Source organism: Archocentrus centrarchus, chromosome 1, assembly GCF_007364275.1.
Source record: "Archocentrus centrarchus isolate MPI-CPG fArcCen1 chromosome 1, fArcCen1, whole genome shotgun sequence".
NCBI classification, from domain to species: domain Eukaryota; kingdom Metazoa; phylum Chordata; class Actinopteri; order Cichliformes; family Cichlidae; genus Archocentrus; species Archocentrus centrarchus.
Genome location: NC_044346.1, coordinates 21,086,723 through 21,096,909, shown reverse-complemented (window position 1 = coordinate 21,096,909; position 10,187 = coordinate 21,086,723). Strand labels below are relative to the sequence as shown.

The 10,187-nt window shown below is 39.9% G+C and overlaps 2 protein-coding genes across 4 annotated transcripts in view; one reads left to right on the top strand and one right to left on the bottom strand.

Moving 5' to 3' along the window:
* Nucleotides 1-1,589: 1,589 nt before the first annotated feature.
* The window catches only part of LOC115777876 (thrombospondin type-1 domain-containing protein 4-like), an 18,428-nt gene continuing 9,830 nt past the window's right edge, over nucleotides 1,590-10,187 (bottom strand). Inside the window, exons 6-13 of the mRNA XM_030725926.1 lie at nucleotides 8,740-8,901; nucleotides 8,326-8,455; nucleotides 7,461-7,683; nucleotides 6,297-6,470; nucleotides 5,974-6,147; nucleotides 5,706-5,885; nucleotides 5,098-5,242; nucleotides 1,590-1,953 (exon numbers count right to left, since the gene is read on the bottom strand). Coding sequence (XP_030581786.1) covers nucleotides 1,799-1,953; nucleotides 5,098-5,242; nucleotides 5,706-5,885; nucleotides 5,974-6,147; nucleotides 6,297-6,470; nucleotides 7,461-7,683; nucleotides 8,326-8,455; nucleotides 8,740-8,901 — 1,343 coding nt within the window. The 3' untranslated portion in view covers nucleotides 1,590-1,798. The remainder of the gene's footprint in view (nucleotides 1,954-5,097; nucleotides 5,243-5,705; nucleotides 5,886-5,973; nucleotides 6,148-6,296; nucleotides 6,471-7,460; nucleotides 7,684-8,325; nucleotides 8,456-8,739; nucleotides 8,902-10,187) is intronic.
* melk (maternal embryonic leucine zipper kinase) overlaps nucleotides 9,966-10,187 on the top strand; it is a 23,551-nt gene continuing 23,329 nt past the window's right edge. For all 3 annotated transcript variants that reach the window (XM_030734862.1, XM_030734853.1, XM_030734848.1), the window contains exon 1: nucleotides 9,966-10,097. The gene's annotated coding sequence lies outside the window, so the exon portion shown is untranslated. The remainder of the gene's footprint in view (nucleotides 10,098-10,187) is intronic.

The following is a 10,187-nucleotide window of genomic DNA, read 5'->3' as shown; positions in this document are numbered from 1 at the left end:
TGTACTTGAGTTCCCTCATGGTTCTGGTTCAGACCTGCAGTACATTTCAGAGTACTTTTCACTCAACATTATTTGCTGGCTGTGGTTTGGCACAGATATGTTACTTTAAAAAAAATGAAGGCATGTAGGTGAGATTCTAAAAAATGAGGCATAATTCTACATTTAAAAATAAGTTTTATCCACCTCACTTATCTTCCACATCATCATGCATCAGTACTAAAGCTTAGTTTAATTTAAGTGTACCATACACACAGGGCTTTTTTTTGCAGTGTTATTTTTTTAGCTGGAGGTTAGCTTATTACCTGGCATTCTCAGATTTTTGACAATTTGTTAGTGTGTGGTTATTTTTGTACATTTTATTTTGTAATGAAACTCATACAGAACACAGGGAAGGCACTTTGTTACTGAACAAAGTTTACTTATAGTTGCTACAACAATAAAACTGGATAGAAACAGGAGATTACATACAGCATATGGTTGTGAAAGTATTCTGTGGCTTTTTATTGGGCTTCTTTAATGATTTAAAGAACATTTGCTTTGGTATTAATTTATTATGTGAAATTAACTCACCTGTTATTGTATTCTTTTTCACAGAAAAGATATAATAATCTATGAAAAATTAAGTAGGCCATTGGCATTCGTCAGCTACAGCATATCAGTGGGGCCAGATCTGTGCTTTGACTATGCTGTTCCATAGTCCGGTATTTGTGCTTTTTGAAGATCATTATTGAAAGGTCAATTCCCATCTTTCTCATCTTTTAGACCGATTGCAGTCTTGCAAAGTTACCTGGACATGCAATTTAAATGTTTTCAGTATTAGTCTTTGGAATCACCTGCTTCATAACTAAGCATGTCATACCCAAATCCATTTAGATGCCTTCACACTGCCATGTCAGAACAGTATGACATGAGTAGAGAGATAACTGATTATGCTACTCACTGAGCCACATGCAGCAAAAAATAAAGTACAACTGCAAAACCTTTTGCATTGGTAGTGTCACCATTATGATCCCCTGTCTGTATAGGCTGCTGGATGAAGACGGCCAGTTAATATAAAAAAAAAAATAATAAAAGCAATTATTAGCACTAGTAAGCTGTATCTTATCTAGTTCACTGCAATGGCATTTTGGAACCGGTTATTATGTAGTATCACTAACAGAAGTTGAGGAAATTTTAGTGGAAAGAAAATCATGGTGAACAGAATCTTCCAGTCATAGATTCATTTCTTGCTTTAGATCTTTCAGTGGCAACAGTTGTCAGTGGTTCCAACTTTTGTCACAGAAATTTTGAAAAATGAGTAATGGTGGCCTGGCCTGTCCTTTCATGCTGGCTCTTCATTTCACACCTGATCATGTCACAGCTGACTACTTATTTATTGAGACCACTGAACTCTGATGATGCCATCCAGCCACAGACCAAACCAGGAGCAACCAGTATGGATTTAATGCATTTGAAACAGCGCAGATAATTGTCACCGGAGCCAGTCATCAGACTATTTTTCAATCAATAAAGGATTGAGACACTAAGTAACATGTAAACAGTGAGCAATTTAATATTTATGTAACCTCTTTAATAATCCAGAAAAATGTGACCAATCTGAATGTGACCAGCTCACCTTAAAGTTACACTAGGAATGCAGATTTAGACATTGTGAACTTCCAGTGAAAGCGCACGTGAGTTTGTGTGCATGTTGTCATGTCGGTTAAAAAAGGTTTCAGGCATTCCCATATTAAAGCATGCGTCAATAAGTTGACGGCATCATCGCAGAGCTGTCTGTTTCTTGAGTTTCCCTGAAGCATCACCTGCGTACATAATTGTTTTGAAATGAGTTGGTTTGTGTTTTCTGGGCACGAGAGCAGGACGCGCAGCAGACACTTCTGTAGTATGAGTAAATACAGAGTCTGGCTTGAACCACCACCATGCAGTTATGATACTTGTCACTGCATAATGGATCTGTAAAAGAAAAGAGGGGAAAAAAATAAACAATTTTATCCTCCATCTGTTGTTATTTATTTATTACACATCTGCTTGGAGCAACTAGTGAATTGGTAAACTGGTTAACATGCCTTGGTAGAGGTGGTGATACAAATTCCAACATTCAGTAAGTCAGTTCCTAAGAAATGCCAACAGAATCCAAATTATATGGGCCACATTAAGTCAGTAACAGCCTCAAACTCAAGTAAGAGTAACAGTCTTAAGTAAGCAGTCTAGAAAAAATGAGAAACATTCTGGGTTGTAATTTTAGAGACTGCTAAGCCTCCAGGACTGAGGTAAGGTGAATTTTCTGCCATTTCTCTGATAATGTTTTATGTAAGTGAAAACTTAAGCCTGCGTAACGTCCATTAGTTACGCTAATAGTGTAATCCCCAGATTTTTCCTGCTCAACCGAGTTTAGAGTTGTAGTGGGACCCTCATGCAGTTCTTATTCTCACCTACAGGGTGCGTATACATCCCACACACACCGTTACAGTGTTGCTGGTTTCTTCTCATTTCCCGCTTTAATCACGCACTGGCCGATCAGAGCACACATAAGACAGAGAGAGAGCTTGGTGTTCCGAGTATTGTTTTGGAGGAGTCTCCTGACGTGAGTGAGCTGCATTCATGTCTTGATTGATTTGTACTTTGTCAGTGAAAACTCCAGTGAGTGAAATGCTAATAGCGCTAGCATAACATGCTAGTTAGCACCACTGTGGCTAATTGTTTTATTTTTTAGTACACTGCTCAAAAAAAAATAAAGGGAACACTTAAACAACACAATATAACTCCAAATAAATCAAACTTCTGTGAAATCAAACTGTCCATTTAGGAAGCAACACTGACTGACAATCAATTTCACATGCTGTTGTGCAAATGGAATAGACAACAGATGGAAATTATTGGCAATTAGCAAGACACACTCAATAAAGGAGTGGTTCTGCAGGTGGAGACCACAGACCACTTCTCAGTACCTATGCTTTCTGGCTGATGTTTTGGTCACTTTTGAATGTTGGTGGTGCTTTCACACTCGTGGTAGCATGAGACGGACTCTACAACCCACACAAGTGGCTCAGGTAGTGCAGCTCATCCAGGATGGCACATCAATGCGAGCTGTGGCAAGAAGGTTTGCTGTGACTGTCAGCGTAGTCTCCAGAGGCTGGAGGCGCTACCAGGAGACGTGGAGGAGGCCGTAGGAGGGCAACAACCCAGCAGCAGGACAGCTACCTCCGCCTTTGTGCAAGGAGGAGCAGGAAGGAGCACTGCCAGAGCCCTGCAAAATGACCTCCAGCAGGCCACAAATGTGCATGTGTCTGCACAAACGGTTAGAAACCGACTCCATGAGGATGGTATGAGGGCCCGACGTCCACAGATGAGGGTTGTACTCACAGCCCAACACCGTGCAGGATGCTTGGCATTTGCCAGCAAACACCAGGATTGCCAGATTCGCCACTGGCACCCTGTGCTCTTCACAGATGAAAGCAGGTTCACCCTGAGCACATGTGACAGACATGACAGAGTCTGGAGATGCCGTCGAGAGCAATTTGCTGCCTGCAACATCCTTCAGTATGACCGGTTTGGCAGTGGGTCAGTAATGGTGTGGGATGGCATTCAATGAGAATATTTCATTCATTCAGATCTAGGATGTGTTATTTGAGTGTTCCCTTTATTTTTTTGAGCAGTGTATATTTAGGAGGTCGGTGTGGATACAAAGCATTACAATAATAAAAGCATGCACCCCCAGTTTTTCAACAAAAATACTGATGACATAACAGTAACAGTTGCTTTAGTTCAGTCTGCCTGCACACATGGAAGCCAGTATCAAGACGGTGAACTCAGGTGGAGGGAAGTTTGCTGCTGTAACTGGGAAACAGCTGGAGGAGCCCTTCATCAACCACCTGATTAGCAAGTGTTAACATGAAGAAAAGAGACCTTTGTAGCTACTCCACCCACTGCTGTTTGTTTCACACAGGGAAAAATCTAGTGTTGACCTATGGAAGTTAAAATATGCAGATGACCTGTTAACCTGAAAGTATTTCTTATCCGATTACTCAATTAATTGATGGAATAATCGATAAAATACTCCATTGCTAAAATATTCGATAGTTGCAGCCCTAATTGCCACCCAGGGCTGGTATTTCATTCTGACTAGCCCTGATGAAGACTTACAGTTGAAATGCATTGGTCTGTTTAGTTTTTTGTTTGTTTGCTTTTCATTTGTTTTTAAATCACAATTGCTAAAAAAAAAAAAAAAAAAAAAAACTTCAGTTTTTACATTAATTGCAAACAGCTGGGAAGAAAAAAAACTACATATATGAAACATTATCAGAGAACTGACAGATCTTACCAAAAGACTGCCTCAGTATCATCTGCCCCCCTGAAGAGCACCTGTCAGATAAGCCTTTAGAGCAGTGCTTCTCAATTTTCTAAATATGGCCCAATTTTTCAAATAATGACATCAATGTATGTACAAAAACTCAGGCCTCAAACAGCCTATAAACATGGGTTTCAGACAGGTTTTTCTATCCTTTTATGATGCACTGAACACAGCTATCCTTAAGAAGAAGAAGATAATATGACTATCTCAGGGACATAGCGCTGACTGTGAGCAACCCCACCCAGTGCTGTTCAAACCTTCTGCTTGCAAGTGGTAGCCAATCAGAAAAAAAAAGTTGGCTTAAAACTGGAAAATGTGTAATTAATTATATGAAAATGTTTTGGGCACATAAAAAGCACTTAACTGTGTCAACATAGATTAACTCATAGTCATATTAAATTAAACTAAGTGTATTCAGATGTGAGTTTGAGGAAGGATTTGCCAGAGTTTGAACTCATGCAGATAAAGCTCATTTTTCACAATCATGTGATTACACCAGAACAATCAACATCAGAGGATTTTAATAGAAAAATAAAATTTCTTGACACTTACTGATCTCTTTATGGTAGTTTTGTACTTATGTAAGTCTAAAAAAACTATGATCTTTCCTTCCCCTTCCTCTATAAACCGTGAGTCCCTCCTGGTTAACATCTTCGCCCTCTGACCTTTCTGTGATACAGCAGATCTGATATTGACCCTGCAGTAGAACTGAACTGCTGTGATACAATATTGCTCAGCACACTTACCGGTTTCAGCTAGACAGGGTTGTTTGTTGCATTCTTCTTGATTCTCTGGGATTAAGTTGGGATCACAGCGGTCGCTTGGGACAATGTTGTCAGCGAGACAACGCACCTCACGCACACGGAAGCCAGTGTTGCAGGACCGTGAACACTAAGGTCATAGGAAGATAAATGCGAAAGCAGAGATGACAGATTGCACACAAACTAACCACTCTGTCACAAATCAGTTCATATTTTTAAACAGATACCATTAGTGGTATCTGATCACATCAGTTTTATGTTTTGAGACACTGAAAAGTCAATCTTAGTGGTCTGCTCTTGCCCTGTCACAATAAAAGTAAAGAGAAAATCATGTTCTCTAAACAAACCATGTTCTTGGGATAACTGACAGAGCTTGCACTTTTAAATGAGGAAGAATTCTCAATAAAATTGTAGTTAGTTTGGTCTGTGTCTTATAAATACATTGTTTTTGAAAATGTATTCTTCATCTTAACAGTGAAACTGATATATTGAGTGCATCAGCTATAATTATCTGCAGGGCCATTAGCAATAAGAATTTTATTTAATTATTTTTGTATTTTGATTGAACTGATTCAGATCTTGAGTACACTTACCGCACTCCACTCCGTAACATACCACTGGACACCACATGGCTTCAGTCTGCAGGGCTGCGCTGTGATTGGCTTAGAAAGACTGGAACATTTTAACTGGTCCACAACTTCCATTTGACCATCACTGTTGAAAATGCAAGCCACACTTCGGGTCTGTGTGCCATTCCCGCACTCTGCAGAACACTTAAATTACCAACACACAAGTGAGGCTTCAAATGGATGTTGTTTTAATAGTTCGCATTGGTGTGTGTGTGTGTGCGTGCTGAATTACCTGACCCCAAGGTCCTGTATACCATTCCAGCTGATTTCGACATGGGCCCGAATCACACGATGTCACTTCTGGTGGGCGTTCCCCTTCACAGCTATCCAAAGGGAGATTTGTCACATGATCCATCAGGCATACTACAGATCTGGTTCGATTGCCTCTACCACACTCTGCAGAGCACTAAGGAGTATCACACACACACACATTTCCTTTTATTTGGTCCAACTTTAAGGTTTTAATATTATTTTATTTTCATGCCCTATGTATGTCACAATCTCCTCAAACACACCATCTTACACACACACACACATCAACAGTTGCAATGTTACCCGCTGGCTCCAGAGAGAGATGAACCAGCTGCGTGCACAAAGTCCCATGTCACAGTTTTGTATAGTGTCTGGTTTTAAGTTCATGTTACACTCCTCATCGTCATCCACATCGCCCTGGTTGCTCACACACATCACCTCCCTGGTGCGTTGGCCGACTCCACATGGCACTGAACACTGGAGAAGAAGATGAGAGATGAGGCGGGTGGTGAGAGGAGGGTTCTATTTTTCCCTCTTGTGAAATTTATTGTGTTTTTTTTATTCAGTGACATGCATCCATTCTTTCCTGCAGCTATCTAAAATTATGCATGTTTGTCTTCCTGTATGCCTATGACTCTAGTTATGTAGTCACGACTCTAGTTATACTGGGCTGGAAGTATTGTGCTTTAGGGCTGTGTAACAGCCAGTGGAAAAAGAACCATTGCACAAATTGGACTACAACACAAATGTCTTGCAGTCAGTGAAGTGATAATTGGCTGGCTTGTGCAACTGGAAACTGATACAAAGCACACATCAGAATCCACCATGAACTACTTCATTAAACACAAACTGAAGCTTTTCCATCAAGGTCCACTGACCATAACATCACTGAAAATCTGTGAGTAGATTGTAAACATGCTGTGTGCGCGCAGGACACCCTGAAAGTATCTCAGAAGTTGAAGTGATCTGTAAAGGAGGAGTTGCCTGAAATCCTTAAAGAACAGAAGGGTTCTTAGATGGTAACAAAAATCACCTTTACATATGCTGCAGTTGCACTTAAATTTTTTTTAATTCTTGAAATAAAAAAAATAACATTTGAAGCACGTTAATGTAGTGCAATCTGAAGGGTGCTCTGGTATAATATGAAAAATAGAGTGAGCAATTGTGCTTTTGATATTTGAAGCATATTTTGCTTGTAGTACTTCTGTAGAATGCAGGATTTCTCCTTGTAAATGAACATTTGTACATTGTGTTAGTACTCTGTTACATCCTCAGGTCTCCTTCCTCTTTATGTAATTTAACTGTTTTGTATTGTGTTGAAGGGCCTTCATTACTGATTGGTGCTTAGCAGTAATGGAGGCTTGGCTGGAATACTTAAATATCTAAAACTTCGTCCACAGCTGATAAAAATTACAGTTATAATACTACAGCTGCTTATGAGTATTTATGAAATATATGTTTTCTCACAGGGCTCCACTCTGATCTTATCTCCCATTGACTGCAGATCTTCAGCTGGCATGTAGACTGGGTCACTGGCATATCAGATGAACCGCACAGCTCCGGTGTCACAGTAACTGAAGTTTCTGTCCCACTGGCATGAACATGGGTGACTTGACGGCAGATGACCTGGCGATTCTGGGTTCCAGGTCCGCACCTTCTGCTGCACTCTGACCACTCCCCTACATCCCAGCTGTCAGACAAGGCAAGAGAGAAGTGATATGCTTTAATGCTGATACATAGATTTAGTAAAGACCTTCAACAAACTGTCTATATTCTGTCTTCATTTTGACCACAGCTACAAAGTGTGGCCACTTCACTCTGGTCTTAAAGGTCACTATATAGCCTTTAGTTTCCCCAAAAAGCAGATCATAGAAATGGCTTGCACCGTAGGCCAATTTGTGTTGCACAAATTCAGAAATCTTTACTTCTATTACTACTCATGTCTTGGTTTTATAACCCTTTGTTATTGCCGCATTCCCAGTAAAAACACACTATTTCCCGATGACAGCTGTCATGGATCACTGACACTGCGGCAAAATATCTGACAGACCCACAACCTATCATAAAGTTAATGTCCTCACACCCGCTATATCTTGGCAATAGTAGAGTGGTATTTACCACATGACATGGAAAAATAAAGCCACACCAAAGAGATTTAGTGTGACGGAATGTGACTGACTTATAATGTGCGCGAGTGATCAGGGTTCACCCTGAGAGTCACAGCACCATGTGGAAGTAATACTGTGTACATCATGTGTAGTTTATGTGTTGCTCAGTCTGTATTTTCACATCTAACAGAACAGGACATCAGGTGTCTGTGGGTGTTGCTCACTATGCAGGACAGGATTGAGTGTTGCAGTCTTCTTCCCAGTTTGTTGTTTCAATGGCAGGATGACAAAAGTCAGCAGGAACAGCCGTCTGGGAATCCTTCTTAACACATTCCCAGACCACCTGACGCTTGCCTGGCAAAAGCACAGACAAACATCCAAAAGAGTGAAATATGTGTGCTTATTCAGAGTAATGTAGAAGCTCCATGTGTTTTGCTATGAATTTCAAGAGAATATTTGGGTTATAAATTGTATTTTTTTATTAGATTTTTGTGTGCCATCTTTGATTCTGTAGCATCTTATTATTATATGCTTTTCTGTACAACATGTGATTCCCAGCAGCCCTAGGCCTACATACTCGTAACTCGTGCTGCCAGATTAAGATTTGGGAAGTATGAATGCATTTTGTGTTTTCTCACCAGTGCCACAGGTTGTGCTGCACTCAGTGTGCCCAGTTTTTGTCCAGATGTAGGTGGCCTGAGAGTCAGAGTTCATACTAGGCTCAGAGGGAACTTGGTTGTAATGCGGTTCCTCCTTAATGATGCTTTCTTTGCTGTCGTCATCTAGGTAGGATAGATCTACTGTCTCAGTTACAAAAAAGTTAGAGTTTGAGAGGTTCCATGTGCAAGAAAAACTGAGCTGTTGAAAAAGATGAAAACAAGGTAAAACCATAGTGCAAAACCAACTGAAATCAAATTTAAGAATATGCATACAGGAAATGTCCTTGTTTTTAGTCTTGACTAGGTTTGCCCACCCAGCAAGTATCAGGAAGCTTTACTTCACACAGTTAGGTCCATAAATAATTATACAATGAGGCAATCCTTATAATTTTGCCTCTGTACACCACCACCACCACCATGGATTTTAAATTTAACAAGATGTGAATAAACCCTTTAAATTCAGTTTTAATTCAAGGGGTTTAACAAAAATATTGCATTAACCGCTCGGGAATTACAGACATTTTTATACAGGGGGGCTCTACTCCTCCACATCAAAAGGAGCCAGTTGAGGTGGTTCGGGCATCTGACTAGGATGGCTCCTGAGTGCCTCCTGGGTGAGGTGCTACCGGGAGCAAGCCCTGGGGCAGAACCCGGACACACTGGGTCTTTCAGCTGGCCTGGGGAGAGAGAGGACTGGGCTTCTCTGTTCAGGCTGCTGCCATGGATAAGTGCAAGAAAATTATACATTTTTTTCCCCACAGTTTTTCTGGTGAAAACTTCAATGGTAACGCAACATATCTGTTATTTAATGAGCAAATGCATGTGAAATTACAGACATTTTTTGTGTCATTATGCACTCAATGCATCAGATTTCAGATATGTATTTACATCAATAAACTAGAATTTAACAGTATTATCTTTAAAATAAATACAACATATTAGTGAAATTATGTTACTCTTGTGACTGTATTTTTCCTTTTGTGTGGAAAATAATGGATTTCCTATGAAAAAAAAAGTTTATTCACAGATAATTTTTTTCACATTATTTTACATTAGACATGTTAATTCACTGTCTTTTTTGTGGTTTTATTGATATTTCACATATTTCAAAATAGGAATGTATGCTATAATTTTTACAGAAAAATTCTGTAAAATTTGTAGAAAAAATTGCTAAATTACAGGGTTTTTTTTTTTTTTTTTATAGTTTAGGTAGAAGGAATGCACTGCCCAGCTCAACAACACCAAAAGGACTGAAAGACCACAGAAGAGCACTACAGGGAAGAGTGGCAGAATTCTTGGCTGGTCAAGAAAATACCCTTCACAAAAATCTGGCCAAGGTAAGAATACTCTTCACGAGGCTGGAAACTTGTTAGTAGTGCTCTGCTCAAATTTCAGCCCTCAGTTGCTTTCTGTGTTTCTCCATTTTT